The sequence below is a fragment of the Hydractinia symbiolongicarpus genome, chromosome 4 (genome assembly GCF_029227915.1).
Source record: "Hydractinia symbiolongicarpus strain clone_291-10 chromosome 4, HSymV2.1, whole genome shotgun sequence".
NCBI lineage: Eukaryota > Metazoa > Cnidaria > Hydrozoa > Anthoathecata > Hydractiniidae > Hydractinia > Hydractinia symbiolongicarpus.
In genome coordinates this window covers 15599565-15616322 of record NC_079878.1, presented here as the reverse complement: position 1 = coordinate 15616322, position 16758 = coordinate 15599565, and the positions used below count along the sequence as shown (strand labels likewise).

General features: G+C 32.7%; 3 protein-coding genes across 8 annotated transcripts in view; 1 reads left to right on the top strand and 2 right to left on the bottom strand.

The window, feature by feature from the left end:
• LOC130641567 (activin receptor type-1-like) overlaps window positions 1-16758 on the top strand; it is an 81664-nt gene that overhangs the window by 14749 nt on the left and 50157 nt on the right. The gene's annotated exons all lie outside the window — the stretch shown is intronic.
• On the bottom strand, window positions 1209-3715 carry LOC130641568 (uncharacterized). Of its 2 annotated transcripts, none has more exons than XM_057448422.1 (6): window positions 3580-3715; window positions 3330-3410; window positions 3089-3172; window positions 2912-2959; window positions 1940-2822; window positions 1209-1700 (listed from the first exon to the last, which is right to left on the bottom strand). In XM_057448422.1, exons 1-6 carry the CDS (start codon window positions 3608-3610, stop codon window positions 1361-1363), a joined length of 1467 nt encoding a protein of 488 aa, XP_057304405.1. In that variant the 5' UTR covers window positions 3611-3715; the 3' UTR covers window positions 1209-1360. The 2 variants fall into 2 exon arrangements, with proteins under 2 accessions (XP_057304405.1, XP_057304404.1); XM_057448421.1 differs by having other exon boundaries at window positions 3493-3628.
• LOC130641569 (uncharacterized) lies at window positions 3641-15225 on the bottom strand. Of its 5 annotated transcripts, none has more exons than XM_057448423.1 (17): window positions 13993-15225; window positions 8183-8289; window positions 7664-7728; window positions 7404-7512; window positions 6861-7026; window positions 5716-5908; window positions 5601-5630; window positions 5499-5522; window positions 5258-5304; window positions 5064-5148; window positions 4871-4919; window positions 4688-4791; window positions 4305-4388; window positions 4099-4192; window positions 3936-4007; window positions 3811-3856; window positions 3641-3741 (listed from the first exon to the last, which is right to left on the bottom strand). In XM_057448423.1, the coding sequence occupies exons 3-17, from the start codon at window positions 7715-7717 to the stop codon at window positions 3684-3686; spliced, it is 1215 nt and encodes a 404-aa protein (XP_057304406.1). In that variant the 5' UTR covers window positions 7718-7728; window positions 8183-8289; window positions 13993-15225; the 3' UTR covers window positions 3641-3683. The 5 variants fall into 5 exon arrangements, with proteins under 5 accessions (XP_057304406.1, XP_057304409.1, XP_057304408.1 ...); XM_057448426.1 differs by having other exon boundaries at window positions 3641-3729; XM_057448425.1 differs by lacking the exon at window positions 13993-15225 and adding an exon at window positions 10340-13895.

Here is a 16758-nt window from a genome sequence, read left to right as displayed (position 1 = left end):
GCAACCTCTAGTAAAATGTACCAGGCATGTAACTAAAGGCAAACTGTTTAAAGATTACTTGAACAAAAATATTAAATAAATAAATAAATCAAAACAATCCTACTTATGACATTCATAAATCAATTAATCAATTTCGTTTTAAGTGAAAAACCGCCTTAATGGATCTACCGTTTCCTTGTAAAAGGTAAAAGTATGCAAAACCAAACTTCGATCCAGAATTACGTTAAAGAATTTGACTGATCTATATGGCGTGATACCCGTCTTTCTTATAAAGCAAAAAAGTGTAGCACCTTTTGTTTTCGCTTTGGATACGTTTTAAGTGTTGTCTTTGGAACAGCAACAGACTTTTTAGCATCCTTCTGTAAAAAAAAGTCATTTTAAGTTTAAAAACGCAATCATTTTTATATCATGATTTCCTTATAATGAAGAAAAACAAAGCAAATAATGGATCAACTTACTTTCTTTACATTTCCTCCATTTTTATTGTAGAAAAGATCAATTCTATTGGTCTCCCCTTCCAGCTCTTCCAAAATATCCATAAAATCTGACAATTCCTTTGGTTCCAGGCTATTGTTTTTGCTTACCCACTCGATAACATCATCTTTACAGGGCATAACTTTTTCATTCTTTAAGATTGCAGATGTAATTTTTTCAACATCTTCTTTTTTTAACGTTTGCGTAACTCCACCAACTTCAAATGTATTACCCATCATCATAGCAAGTTTTAATGCCTCTCTATGATTTGAATACAAATTGTAATGGATATTTGTGGTATCCTCTTTATTTTTCATAAAGTGCTTTGCAAAATAACCACTGTCAATTCCATCAACCTTACACCCGAATGTTGCGCATGCACATCTTATTCGAGTAGGACTTACTCTATCATATTCGTGTTTGCCAAATACCGCCGCATTTTTGAAAGATGACGTCAGGCTACTGCCAATTGTAGCGTGCGACAGTTGATTTGTATCTGATGAAATGAATAAATAAGTATTTGTTGTGGGATTCAAAACAGGCCTTATTTCTTTGACATAGTATTTAAGATGTTCAAACACGTTTTTAGGCAAGACAATGACCTTTTCACCATATATTGTGGATGTTTTATAACGGGAATTAGTAAACACCATGTATCCAGGATATTCTTCGCTAGTGTGCGCTTCCTGGACATCCGAAACCCTGAGTTCTATCAGGTTTGATGATCTCAACCCATTCATTATGCACAAGTTAGTAATCAGATAGTCTCTAACCTGCTGACAAAACCGTTTTGTAGGTTTCTCAGACTTAGCGACCCTTTCAATACTTTTCACAAGACCCTGCACAAAATTTGATCGGCCATATTTAATCATATGGGTAGGAGTCATTAAGCGTTTAATCTTAATTCGTCTATGTCAGTTTTACGCTGGGCAATGGATTCAGTAAAATCAGCGTTCCATTCATCGATATATTCCGACAAAGCTGTCATTTGATCACGGGTAATGCCTCCATAGACATGGCGACGACGTAAAAATCTAATAAATGCTCTCAAAGCGACATATCTAACCCTTAGAGTGGAAGCCTCATTTCCTCCTTTACCAATCAAGCGGTAAGTTGGATCGTGGTATTTATCTTCAACAAGCAAGCAATTTGCAAATGCACTGGCTGGTATCACTGCCATGTTGGGATCGATAATAGTCCATATGTACTCCACATGCTGTCTGTACCTAAGATAAAATGAATCATTTTTAAATTTACCAAACAGAAAAATTCTAGTGTGGGTTCAGTTTTAAAGAGTTCCACGATAAAAAAAATTGAAAAAGTTTTGGAAAAGTTCAATAAAGTTTGGAGCTAGAAAATCCTATAAATGATGTCTTATTTGTAAGGAATTCAGGTTCGTAACCACGATCTACTAGGGTTAGGATAACGATGGAACATGTATATCAATAAGAAGGATTTGTCTTACCTCTTTGCCTTAACAGCTCCTTTCTTCTTTTCCACTTCACTTTTAAAAGCTTCTAGCAACTCCTTTCCGGTTTCATAATACATGAGAAAGTTATCTCCTTCAATATCCCAATCTGCTTTGTTAGATGCATTTACTTCCTTCGCATTATCTGGCAGATACTTGATCGTTCTCCCAGTATTAATCAATTCTTCTCTATTACATTTCGTACGTTTTTTCGCCTTTTGATTGGCTGTCTTGACTAGCTTGGCTTTATTTTCCAAACATCCTTCGTTAGCCCAATTTTCTTTTCGCGCAGTTTCTAAAATTTCTGTGATTTTTGATCCTTCCAATTTGTGTTTCCTTTTCAGGTGGGTACGAAGACGCAGGTGCCAAACTCCACAGATTGCGCAAGGCAACGGTTTTGGGATACCATGCTTTTCCTTTTTTGACCAAAGAAACATCACCCTGACTTCTGACTCTTTTAGTTTTGCTTCCCTATCCGAAAATTTGTGTTGAAGCATTAAATGCTGGTAGAGTCTGCTAGATACAACTGAACAAACCGGGCATTTAATGTCATATACTTTTCTGTAGTCAATAACGCCAGTTTTGCGCTCTTTTATAGTACCGGGAGGCCCGACATACTTGTTCACACAGGCTAACATCTTTTTCCTTTTTCTTTCAGCTTTTCTCTTGTTAGCAAGAATCTTTCCATGGCTTAAGATCTTATGTGTTTTCCTTATCTCTTCACTTGTATTTTCACTTTTCTGTACAGACATATCAACATCGTCATCATCATTTTCATTATCACCTTCTACGTACGTATATTCTCTCTCGGCTGCTTTTTCTGCTTTTTCTAAGCGCTTCCTCATGACCTCCATACTTTTCTTCAATTCCATGATCTCATCTGAAAAAAAAGAAATTTAAAAATCCGAAATTTAATTGCAGGCAACTGGCAGTGACGTACTGACATCATTATTTAGTATTCTTACTCACCTGATTCTTTCTTTTTTCTTTTCTCTTTCTTTGAGAGGGTATGGACAACTAAAGGAAAAAATCATTTAAAAAAATGTAATTTTTGTGTCACAAAACTTAATAAAACAAAGGAGAACATTACTGATATACAAGTAAGCAAATTGGTACTGATAATTTAAACAAAAGAATTTTATATACTGGCATGAACGTTTTCTTCTAGATCTGACTCTGGTGTGTTGGACTCATTGTCATCGCTTTTTCCAGTTGTGTCAAACCAATCGTCTAAAAACAATATAATTTATAGCACATACGAAATCAACTTCTGATTTTTTTAAATAATTTGTCAGGTTTTTAAGCAATATTTCGAGCAATATTTTGTATAAGTATGAAAATGCTGGAATGTTATTAAAAGTTAACGTATACTTATACTGTTTAATACCTTGACGATTTCTTTCGTTGACAATTTTCCATACTTCCTTGGCTGAGATTGCCCTTCTTTTAGTAGACGGCATTTCTGGAACTTTAAAAATGTTAATAAGAAATAAGAACAATGAACCAAACAGAGTCGATTGCTAATATACCTGAGGTTTGAGGTAATATACCTTTTTTGTTTTTTAACCTTTTTTTTGCAGTGACCTTTTTCTTCCGTCCATCCTGCTTTAGGCATTTTAATTTAGTCCTTTTGTTACCTTCAAACCCAGTTTTGTTTTTTAAGTTCATATCTTCTTTCTTTTCTTCTTCTTCTTCCTCTTCATTATTCTCTTCTTCAAAAGCAGAATGATAATATTCGCCATTATTTTGTTTTTTCGTGCTTACGCCAATACTGTCTCCGTCTTTTTCTAGACAAAAATCTAAAATGTTACAAGTGCAATAATCATGTGTTCTAAATTACTTCTACCCATGAGATAGACTATACATACCTTTTCTCTATAAATATTTCTGCCTTTAAACGCTTTTGTAGAATACCTAGAAAAACGTTTGAACCAGTTTTGGAATAATGTACATAACAAAGATACTTTCAAAATGCTAAATCATGCAACCGTACTTTTTCCTTTGGGAGAAACATCATCATCATCTGTTGGAGGATAACAGTTAACATCATGACTAAACTCGTTTTCTACAAAAGAAGTAGATTGATATAAATTAAATTAAAATTCATTTTAACGTTTCCATCGTTTTTTCGTTCTATAATAAACGACTTCGTGTACCTGAATGTTCTTTACTTTCTTTATTTGATCCATCATCGGAATCACTACCTTCCTTTAAGACAGAAATTCCAACATTGCTAACTTGTTCTTCAGCCTCAAAAATACAAAATATAATAGCAAGCTTAATCAATTTTCAATGTAATACCACTTTTTCCTACCACAGAGTTGAATAAATAAAGTGACGTTTCAAATAGTGTCAAACATACCTCTTCCACTGATATCTCATTTACACGACTGTATATAAGTGTCACGGTCTCTGGCAAAAGAACTTTAAACACGAAATCAAAGTTCTAGAATAAAAGTAACTTGGTAAATTGACCAAATGAGCTTTCCAGAAAAATTACTTAGGACTTAAAAGGGAATTTTTCACCAATAGGCATGTTTTCTAAATTTTACAATAGTAAACTTTTACCAATTCACCCCAAAAAGATAAACGAAAATTGAAGGGATTAAAATCTTTAACATCTTTATAATTAATTTTAAAAAAATTCAGGAATTCCCAGGACTTTTTAAGACGTTTTTTAGATTGCAGGACTGTCTTGATCCTGTGGAATCCTAAGTTTTTTTACAAAGAGGAGAAATTAATTACCTTTGTACTGTTATTTGGACAAAAAATCTTCAACAAAGTTTTTACAATCACATCAATTTGCTCTTTTGTAAATGCACCAAAACGAACATCATTTGTAAGAGATTCTAAACATTTAAAAAAGAACTTTTTAATACAAACCTTTATTTTTCACTTTCAAAAAATACATAACCTAAACTACATTACCTCTAGCTCGGCCTCTTTGTTTGTAAATATCACATCGTTTTCGCCATTCCTGAAAAATGTTCGTTATTGTGTATTAATCTAATAATGTAACTTCCTTTGTTATGTATCAACTTTTATTTCTTCTTTTAAAATTTCATACAAAATTCTATTCATGGAATACTACACAAGTAAGTAAAAATCATAAGTTCATTACCTTTCCAGTAAATATTCCCTTTAATGTTTCTTCACACTTTTCAACCAGAACTTTTACTACTTCACATGGTACGGATTGAAGGTCCCTAAGAGAAGTTTGCTTATCATTAAAATCCATTAAATAATAATAAAATTTATTTTTGTTAAAAAAGCACCTTCAGATACATATGTTAAATAAATAAAAAAAATACTTACTTGTATTTAGTCCAGTGAAATACATCTAATTCATCATTCGACTCCATCTTCAATAAAGTTAATATAAAAAAATATATAATACTTATTCAAAAAAACTTTAAAAGTTTATTTCCTCATTCCTTAATAGAAAAAAAAAAGATAATAATTTCTAACCAAACCATAAACAAAAATGAAACACAAATTGTTGGTAAGCTGGATAAATCGAAACTAATAACTATCTTAGTTTATTAGAAATACTTACTTCACATGAATTATTTTCAATCGCCTAAAAAAAGAACATTGTATACAAAAAACAGGTTAAGAAATGGTATTAGCAATAAATTTCACCAGAACATCAACTTACTTGAATATTAAGTGGTTTGTTGAATGAACCCTGAATGAAAATATTTTGAAGTTTACTGTAATGCTTGAGAATAACATGAGACGATTAACTATCATTGTGATGTTACAGTACATACCTCTTTCCTCCACCAGATATCTTCATCGTCTCCATAATTATACCTTAATTCCGTTCCTTCCAATATATCTTTTGATGCAAATAAGCAGAGTCTAATATCGCTTTTGCTACAATTAATCTTTCTCATAACAGAATTTCCATGTAGTGAGTCATTTACAAATTTTCCATTTTGGTTAGAAGTTGATCCATCAATACTAAAAAGAAAATGCACATAAAATGTAAAATAAGAAAATAGCAAGAATTTATGTGTCATATTCATTATAACTTCATTGACCACAATTAATCCAGAAATTTATTTATTTATTTATTTATTTATTTATTTATTTATTTATTTATTTATTTATTTATTTAACATTAAATCGGGTTCCATATAAAAATATGGTTCTTCTCCCTATAAATTAAAAATACAAATGAAAATTTATTAATATATAATACAATAATACAATTCTAAAATTTCCATAAAACTTGAAACAACAAGGTAAAACTGTGTCACATAATGCACAGGGAAAAGGAAATTAGAAAGATGGGCACATAAGAAAAAAAGGGTGTAGGCACAATAAACAAAAAAATGCGAACAACTATTGAAACAAAGAATTGAAGGAGCCAATATGACAAAAAACCATAATTCTTGAAATTAAACATTTATTTTATTTTAATTTATACAAGGATTTTTTTAATTTCCCTTGGAATTTTGATTATGTTTAAAGCAACTTACACCAAAGATATTACATATAGTGTATATCTATATGTAATATCAGATTGCTTTTTGGGAGATTTGAGGCTTTTAAGTCGAAATTTAGCAAAAAACACTAAAAATGCAGAAAAAAATTTATAAGGAAAGAATAATTAAGGTTTTTCGCCTGAAAGATCATTTTTATTTCAACCTAATCATAGCATGTTGATATTTACTTTAAAATCCTAATAGCTGCTAATGAATTGCAAACATAAAAAATTCTTGAAATTAAACATTTATTTTATTTTAATTTATAAAAGGATTTTTTTAATTTCCCTTGGAATTTTGATTATGTTTAAAGCAACTTACACCAAAGAGAAAATTGTCAAACGTAATTTGAGAAACCTTTTCATTAGCAGTAAGTTTCATTTTATTAAATGAACAGCCATGTTGTATCTAGAACGAAAACTTACCAGTGCCAATCATTTTTCTCGTTTCCTTGAAAGAAGTAGAAAAATGAGTCTCCAGTTTTCTTTTCCTCAAACTGCCTTTCACCATCTTCATATGACATAAAAGTGCCAGCATACTCAAGCAAAAAATCTCCCTTTTTAAAAGGACGCTCAGTAAAAACACCATAACCTATAAAAGAGTAATAGTTTAATTTTCTGTTGATAAAATGTTAATATATTGTTTTATGTTCTTCACAAAATTGGGAAATATATATGATCAGATGTATGACTGGCGATTAAGGTTTTATAGAATTGGAAGGAAAAGATCGTGTTGAAGTTAGTGTAAAAATATTAGTAAAAAAACTGTTCAGAAACAATTATTTCTTAGTAATTCTAATAATTCACATTATTTTGATTTCAATCTATGAAGGGAATTAGCCAAAGTATGTTCTTATGTTCTTAATTTTTAGAAAATTATCAGCCTCAACATTTTTAAACTATAGTTTCTTAAAAAAAATATGTGTAATTTATGTTCTACTTTCTTGAACAAATTTAAAATATTTATACCAATATCGATATGAATCCACTTCTTAATGAACCCATTTTGGTCAACACCTAATTTACAGTACTTTAATGCAATATCCTTTTGGCTTAAATTAGGTTTCTTTGACCGAGTCTAAACACAAAAATACAAACAAAAATACAAACATAAAACTTAAAGTAGCATTATATACATGATGGCATCAGTTCGTTTTATTAATTTGTTAAGCATACCCTGAAAGATTGAGCAAGTATCAATGTTAAAATAAGCGCTGATGTATACTTACATTTATTGTTTGCTCTGTCATTTTGATAAATTTAACAGATTCTGTTTTATACATTACTTTATTAACTAAAATAGAAAATTTGGTTAAACAATATTTCAGTTAAAATTCTGAAAAATAAATTTCAATAACAAACTATTAAACTTTGGATGTATTAATTCAGATCCTGGTTAGTAATAACTATATGAAACATAGGAATCCATGTCTTCCTTTGCCAAGTATCCTCAATGATTATTTAAACATAAGCGAAAATGATGTCTTGAAACATATATGATTAACCATCTTTTTAACAATACATGTTATTATATATCAATTACATGTGAGTAGATTTAAAAAGTTTAATTTGGCTGCAATGTAATAAGAAGAATATTCAAACTAAATTCCATGTTCTTATAAGGAAAACACAATTCATAAAAATATTCATAATCACAATTAAAAAAGTTTCCAAATATTCCAGATTCAATTAATTGTAAACATATGTTTTTGTGACACATACATACTATATTTTATAAGTACCTATACCTTATTGATATCAACTCTCCAATGCACGATGCACTCCAATGTGAATTTTTAGGATATATAACTCAATATTAATATCATATTTCCTTCAATGAATTTCAACAGCTGTTCTATAATAAAGATTTGTGACAAAATGACCCATGGGATTAAAATAAAATCATAAGCCCTATTGAAAGGCTTTGTGATAAAAAGACCCAAGAGGTTAAAATAATAGAAATAAAAATTATAATTACAAAACATCAGAAATTGAAAAAACATAGCAACATTTGATAGGAAGACATTATGAATATTTTTAAAAAAAATATTTTGATGGGAAAAAAATATATATATATAAAGATAAAAAAAAACAATAAAGTCCCTAAAAGATTATATACATTATATATTAACTGCCTTAAAAGTGTATATCTATATGTAATATCAGATTGCTTTTTGGGAGATTTGAGGCTTTTAAGTCGAAATTTAGCAAAAAACACTAAAAATGCAGAAAAAAATTTATAAGGAAAGAATAATTAAGGTTTTTCGCCTGAAAGATCATTTTTATTTCAACCTTATCATAGCATGTTGATATTTACTTTAAAATCCTAATAGCTGCTAATGAATTGCAAACATAAAAAATGGTTGATCTTTTTCAAAATATAATAAATGCATTATCTTGTTTGATATAAAATATTGTAGTCAAATAATAAGTAGCCAGTTGGTCAACTAGAAACCAAAGTTACATACCATAAATGCTCAATTAAGTGCCCCGGACGCTTAAAATTTTGACATTTAGGGTAGGCGCTTATTCGAGAGGGCAGTGTATTGAGAGAACCATAAAGTGATAGAGCTTGCATCATAATGACAGCACAACAACAACTTTATGTTTAGCCAGTTCTTAAGGCTAAAATACACGGTAAGTTTAAACGGACCGTTTAGTTGTACAACCCTTTTAATTCACGGCGGCACGCGGCAAATGCCGACGTGATTGCCGTCGTGATTTGAGAAAAACTAATATCACGTCGGCAAAAAAATGCCGTCGCTAGAATTTTTATATTTTCAAAAAAAAAAAATTGTTGCCTAAAGAAATAAAGATTTTTCACTTATTTCGTAAAAAAATACAGTAAAAAACTTTTTTCTTTTCTTTCCTTAAAATCCTTTCTTTTCATTGCTTTCGGGAACTCAAGCTGTGTTTACATTTTGTTTTTGTTAATGAAGTTAATGAAAATTTTTCTCTTTTATTCGTAAATTTCATAAAACGTTTTAAGTATGATACAAAAAATATATATACAACTTTTAACAACACCGAAAACGAAAGGAAAAACCCCTTTTCTTAAAAAAAAGTTTTGCCGACGTGAAATAGGTATTTGCCGACGTGTCTGGCAAAAGTATCAAATCACGTCGGCACGATTTTGCCGTCGTAAAAAATTCCTAATTAAAAGGGTTGTTGTAGGAAAAAACTTGTTTCGTTGCAGGTAATATACCTGTCTACACGCTAAGATAAAATGTAAAGTTTTTTAAAAAAACTCTCTTTTCACAATGAATACCAAGGAAAAACACGTTGCAGGTATTGTTATAGCATCAGCAGGGTAAATGTTGAAAGAAAAAAACCCGTTATGATTAGAAATTGAACAAATATGCTCAAATCTTTAGTCTAAACAATTTAAACATAAACAGAAAAAAGTTAAAACATCTTTGCTGTTTACACGGTAAGTTTTTTTTATCTTATATACCTTTAAACGATCTGTTTAAACTTACTGTGTATTTTAGCCTTTACACTCAATTTGTGTCCTTATCAAAACTATAGCAGTAGTTAGCTAAACCAACAACAGACAAGTTGTATAACTAAACATAATTAGGTCACTAGTGCTAGCTAGCTGTGTATAGTGTTTATGCAAGTTTTATTACATAAGAATGCTCCTCAATTTAGGAAATTCAGCAATTGTTCATGCTTGCTAGCTACGATGTCTATAATCTTGCAGCATGCTAAATGTAGCTGGCAGAAGACATGGTGTTAGCTTCAGCTATCCACTTGCCTAAAGCAGAATAAAAACAAGTGTAGCTAGCTATAACAAATTCCAAAAAATATCCAGCTACTAGCTAGTGTCTTTTGCTAGCTAGCTACACCAGCTAACTACAATATGAAATCTTAAAGTTAAAACATTGTCAAAATTATACAAATACCTTTCAGTAATCAAAAGGTAATGAAAAATTCCTTGATTAATAGTTTTTAGGTCTAAAGAGCAGTAAACACCATCAATAAAACCACAGAGTAGTCCTGTCCCCTCGTCTGTTTGTTTTTTATGGCGCTCCAAGATGGCCGATTGTCAGAAGTCTCTCTTTTAAGTTGTTAGTGTACTGGGTAACTTGGTACGTATACCAATAATGGTTATTAAATCGGGGGTTGTATTATTCTGCAATTTGGGGAATTGAGGCTCCAAAAAAGGCTTTGTTTCCTTTTGTTAAAAACAAAAATCCATCAAAAAGGGACGTGCCATTATAGTTTACATCCTAGAATTATTTGAACATTGGAATATCAAAAAATTAAGCCTTATCTTTAAATTATAAAATCTCATTATTTGCGCAGCTGCTGCAACGACGAGCCTTGTTTGTTTGCAAAAAGTCAGCTTGACATTCTTGGAGAAATGCGATTTTAATATTTTAAGGTCTATGATTTGGTTCGTTATTTTCTACGATAAGTTCAATTCACAATTCGATTGCTTTTTTCCAGTTAAGGCAAATTATAATGTTATTATAAAGCTAATAATGGGACATTAGTTTGGTTGTACTATTCCTCTTCGTGTGCTGAAAAATGAATTTATTTATAGTTGACAAGTTTACAAGAAAATGTAGCTCTGAGGCTAAAAAAACATTAAAAACAATAAATAACTAAATATAAAAAATCTATAAAGAATACTGTATATACAAAAAACAAAACATGTTTAACTGAGTTCCCGCTCCACAACTGACAAAGGAAGACAACGGGGAAACTAAAGAAAACCTAATTCAGGTATAAAAGTTTTGCATATTCTGCAAGGACAATGGTTTGGATTCCAGTTTCTTATTTTGCTTCTAAACTCAATTAAAGTACCAGCGTTCCGATACTCATTAGACAAAGAGTTCCAAAGCTTTAACCCAACATTAGACTTTGTTTCGATCCCATATCTTACTGAAAATATTTTGTTACTCTTGAGTTTGTCCTTCCTCAAATTATACACTGGTTCAGGAAAGATAAAAAGTTCATTCAACATTTCTGGACCTGTTTTTGTTTTAGCTTTATACAGCTCAGTAACAAGGATGCGTAAGTTCGTTTGGTGAGTTGTAACGCTCCCATTTTTTTGATAAAAGCTCTTCAAATGAGGATTGATAGTCTTGATAGATAATTCTTAGTGCTCTTTCATGTATATGGTTTATCCTATTGTTTAATTTACGACTGTGAAACATCCATACTAATGGACAGTACAAAAAATGACTAGTGACAAAAGCATTAATAATCAGCTTTCGCTGATCTAATGTCATTTAGGAAGATAACCTTGCATGCGCACTAACTTTCTGGCCTGCCTTGTTACAGAGCTGATTAACATGTTCCTCGAAAGAAAGTTTGTGGTCTATGGTTATACCAAGCAGTTTCTCAGTTTGAGAATTGTGTAGAAGTTCATCACAAACCTTTAATCGTACATCAGTTTTGTTAGTAAAAAAATGTAATTTTTCTGGGTTGGCTTTCATACCGTTATTTTCAAACCAAGTAAATATTATAATTGCTGCATATTTAATCTTTTCAATAACTTCGTTGATATTCTTTCCTATTAAAAATGGGGTTGTATCATCAGCATAGTTGACAATGTCCATATATGGGACAAAAAGGAAAAGATCGCATAAAAATATATTGAAAAGCAAAGGACCCAAAATTGATCCTGCGGTACGCCGTATTTTATATTTGTCCACGCACTGTAATTGTTATTTATACGTACTCGCTGTTTCCTGTCAATTAGGTACGATTTTATAAACAGCAAAGAGTTCATATCAAAGCCATATGCATGAAGTTTTGCTAGTAAGAGCTCGTATGGTATGCAGTCAAATGCCTTAGACAAATCAGTTAAAAGCGCTCCAAATGTGCCAACTTTGTCAAGACTGCTTTTCCATTTTTCAATCATACTTATGAGGCATTGTTGTGAACTGTGCCCCTTGCGAAAACCAAATTGAAGTTTCGAAAATAATGGCTCGAAGAAAGTGTATATTTAGTCATACATGCATCTTTCATAGATTTTTGAGATGTTCGATGGGACGCTTACAGGTCTATAGTTCGCCTTTTCAGTGCGCGGTCCTTTCTTGTGTGTAGGAGTAATATCTGCGTTTTTCAAAGATGTTGGAAATTCAGAACTTTTTATAGATTGAGTAAATTTTTCAGTAATGAATTGGCTAAAAATATCACTGTTTTCTTTGATGATGTTAGTAGGAATATCATCTTTCTGCTGCGCCTTTATTGGATCAAGTTTTCGAATGTATTTTTCAACATCTTCAAATGCAATTTGTTTAAAAGAAAATTTTGTGCTGCTTTTTGCGCTTTTTCTTATCTTTTCTACACTAGGATGAGATTTATATTTATATATTATCGAATTTATTTGATCTTTGGGTCTGTTTTTATTACTTGAAGGTTGTATATTTGATGACTTTATGCCTAAATTTTCAACAACACTGCCAAAATAATTGTTGAATATTTCAGTAATATCTTTATCATCAGATATTGTAGTCCCATTTTCAACAAAGGTAATATTTTCACTTGTAACTGTCTTGTTAGAGAAACATGGTTTTACTTGTTTTCCAGAATAACCTATTGTCAGTTATATTTTTAACATTAAGGTTGTTGAAGAATTTGTATTTACTTTTTCTTATTAGTGAAACACAAAAATTCCTTTGTTTATTGTATGCTAATTTACTCTCTGGAGTTTTATCCTTCCTATGCTTATTTAAAAGTTTTGATCTGTTCATAATTGCTTTGTTTATTTTTTTACTCATAAAAGGTGCCTGGTTATGACGTACATACCTTTTCTTTCGAGGAGCATGATTATCTAAAATGCTTAAAACATTGTTTTTGAAATTTTCAAAAATTTTAAAATCATCGAGATTGTTGTCATCATTTAAAGCATCCATTATATCATGGCGGAAATTTACATTATTGAAATTCCGATATGATCTATAATTTATAATTTTTGGTTTTCGTTTAGCAAAGTTGGCCTTTAAAACAGTCATTGTCAATTTATGAAAATCAGACAATCGTGAAAATCAAGCCTGTTTCAATAGCCCTGGAGTGACAAAAAGATCTTGGGTGGTTTGTCAAGATGAGATCTATGTTTGTAGGGTTATCTATGTTTTTGAAGCATGTAGGCTCTTTTATTAAAGAGTTAAGTTTATATGTTGTTAAAAATTCATTTACATGTAGGTTGCTAATTTCAGCGTTAAAATCACCCAGCATTACATAGTTCTCATATTCGAGGAAAACAGGAAAAGGATGAGAGGCTCAAACTTATTTCGTAGTGAATTGATACTAACATGCCAAAAAATTAGTCTATTTATGTTTTGTGGTCTCAAATTGTCAAATTGTTTTCACCCAAGATATTTTCTACACTGCAGTTTACTGGTAGTTCAACATTGTCTTTTGCAGAATATTCCTGACATCAATCTCGAGATTTCATTTTTCTAATAAAGTTTACAGCTAATTTCCCTGCCCCCAACCCATTCAAATGTAACCCTTTTTTCCCAAGACATTCAGATAAAATATTGTCATTATCAATAACATTCAGAGACAGTTCTTTTAAATGCCTTATCAAATCGCTTACCGTTACTGCGGCTTTTGCATTATCAGTTCTTTTAATCACGGACGAAGAAATCACTTTACATCTAGGAAGTTTGGTGTTAATAAAAGTCTTCAAACTCAATAGTTTGTCCAAAATCAGTCGCGAGGTTTGACTAATAGTACTATTGGTTCCAACATGTAGATTTATTTTATCCGGTTTCTTTTGTAACAAAGGCTTTACATAATGAAACATATCTACCCTCGCTCCAGGGAATGAACGAACTTTAACGTTACGACGTGCTGACATTCTTTGTTCATCAAGTCCGTACAACATAGAATAACCGACAACGAGTGTTGTAGCAGGTTTCCATGGAATTACCGATTCATCTTGTTCCGTTCATGTGGGAATACTTCTCCTTAAATTGATTGCCGAATCATTTACAACAAAATTAGCAGATTTATCCGATTCCAATGTAGAAATATGAGTGTAATTTTTTCCTTGACAATTCAAAATGGTGGACTTTTTCTCGAGAAGTAACAACAAACTGTCAATAACTTTTTGTTTATTGTCAAGCTCTTTACGTAAAAATATTACTTCATCATGTAGGTAGTCCTCTGGCAGAAGTGCGTTTTTGCCAATGCCCTTACTAAATTTAAAACGTCCTGGAGATGGTGTACATGGGAAAAACGTATCCACCACAGATTTATTTTTCATTCTTGTGAGCGTCTCATCCAACATCATGTCAAATTTACCAAACTCATCGAGAGTAGTACTTTGTTCTTTCGTACCTGTAACAATTTCGTTTCCAGTGTTTGGCGATGTCACAGATAATTCCATATACGTACTAGTATCAGTATAAAAATACGAAGCATCTTCGTCAAGTCCCTTCTTATAAATCATTTTGCACTTCTCTGGGTTTTCCAAAGCATCCTTTATCCTACTTTCAGAAACAGAGCACGTACCTTTACTAATAAAATTAATTATATTATGTAGTGTTACTTTTTTCTTCTTTACCATTCGTATAACATTTATAGATTCTAAAATGAGATTTTCTATCTCCCCTTCAGAAAGATCACGTCCTGCCGCCATCTTGATCAATCAAAAATGAAGAGGCTTGTAGAGGCCTTCCAGAACCGTGCAAGCTGTGATCGGTTGTCGCTCTGAAATCAATGAACAGGGCGTAACGTTGGCTAAAGAACTGACCGATGGTCACTTCCGAGTCGTGGCTACCAAAGAGTTCAAAGACTTGTTCGAGATGGTCCTTGGGGAGCATGGCGTGGCTATACAGTTCGTTAGGTTCACCTTCCACTGCGATCGTGATTTTGTCGATCTTTGGATTGTAGAACACCTGGTTTGCACCAGCATAAGATTTAACTTTCCCCGGGTCTACAAACAACAACAACACACCCTTCAGAGACTTCGCCGGGGTGTCGATTTGCAAGTTGTAAGAGGTATCAGCTTTCTTCATCGTTATAACCTTGCTGCAGAGTACACGCTCATAGAGCATGGCGAGCCTCAAGTATCGTGACATCATAGCACTCGCGAGACCCTCGTTTGTCACTTTATCAAGCTCGAAGCAAATGTTTGTGATCTTATAACCAGCATCAGCTGGTTTGGCTTCTGTAAACCCTGATTTTGGTGTACCAGCATCATTGATGACTTGATCATATGGTGCGAAGTGCAGTACAAACTGCAACCTGTCGTGTAAACCTGCTTGGTAGAAGGGCAGGTCTCGTGTCAAGTCGAAAATTTGCCAATGGGGATGCAAAATGTGTTCCCATAGGCTGTCACGATCGCTTTTTCTTCATCATTGCCTATATGGTCGCTAGCTTTTACTTGTAGAGCTCTGATGGTACTATCATTGGGGTTGATGCCTTCTAGAATTAGATTGGTCTCGCGTTCAAATTTTGGCAGCCACAAGTCCCTATATACTGCGAGCACATTGAAATTGCTGATGTTTTGTACTTTGTAACCGTTCAGGCTTATGCGAAGATTCTGCACCAGGGCCTTGCCGATGTTGCTGACGATGGGGCGTTTGGTGTTGGTGCCAGTAAGCTCCAGGTCGAATAGGAGTTTGAGAGAGCCTGGAAAAATTACATCATCTTTACCCAAACTTGGTACGTGCACGTACAAGTCTTCGTTTTGATTAATCGTACTGGGGTTGTGGGAGACTTTGACACGCTGTTTCTTGCCTTTCATAGCCAACATTGTCTTTAGTTCCTTGTGAGGATCTAGCTTAGTTCCATACATTTATTAGTAGGCAATTGCAGGTTGAAGAAATGCCGATTAATCCAATATACGGAGCTGGCTTTACGTCAGAGGAAGGCATTCCAGACGAGCCTGAGGAGTTTAGTAGCGAGAGTGATATCCTTCGACCCGAGGATAATCCAGGGTACAGCAAGTGGGATAGAAGCGACTGAGACAGACACCACGCTAAGTCAAGGGGAAAGGCTGAAAAGGTCGAAGGTTGTTAGCATGTACAAACATCTTTCGGTGGGGTTGAATGAGAAGCCGAAGCTAGATGCGATACCTTACGACGATTTTAGGCTGGACAATAACCAGCTTTTTTTCGATGACATAAGACTCACAAGGGAAGATAATGGTCAATTTAGAATTATTGGATCGACGCTGCTAAGGATGTTACGCCCCAAGAATCGCTTGGGGCTATGGGGTTCGAAGGCTATATTACACCTATCGCGCCAACGGCCGGGAGGCTCTTGAACGATGTGGACCAGATCATGGCAAATAATAACACTATCGAGATGAAACCGCTGCTCGGGAAAGTACTCGACGATACAGAGAGCTTGA

Bases quoted from the DNA above. Each gene is read 5' to 3' on its own strand.
- LOC130641568 (XM_057448421.1), bottom strand. From the start codon at position 3,610: ATGAACTTAAAAAACAAAACTGGGTTTGAAGGTAACAAAAGGACTAAA. The intron at 3,173-3,329 runs GTATTAAACAGT...TATTGTTTTTAG, and splicing joins CAACGAAAGAAATCGTCAAG to ACGATTGGTTTGACACAACT. The intron at 2,823-2,911 runs GTGAGTAAGAAT...CTTTTTTTTCAG, and splicing joins AAGAAAAAAGAAAGAATCAG to ATGAGATCATGGAATTGAAG.
- LOC130641569 (XM_057448424.1), bottom strand. From the start codon at position 7,717: ATGTATAAAACAGAATCTGTTAAATTTATCAAAATGACAGAGCAAACA. The intron at 7,027-7,403 runs GTATAAATATTT...ACTCTTTTATAG, and splicing joins GTGGATTCATATCGATATTG to GTTATGGTGTTTTTACTGAG. The intron at 4,008-4,098 runs GTACACGAAGTC...CTTCTTTTGTAG, and splicing joins AGAAAGTAAAGAACATTCAG to AAAACGAGTTTAGTCATGAT.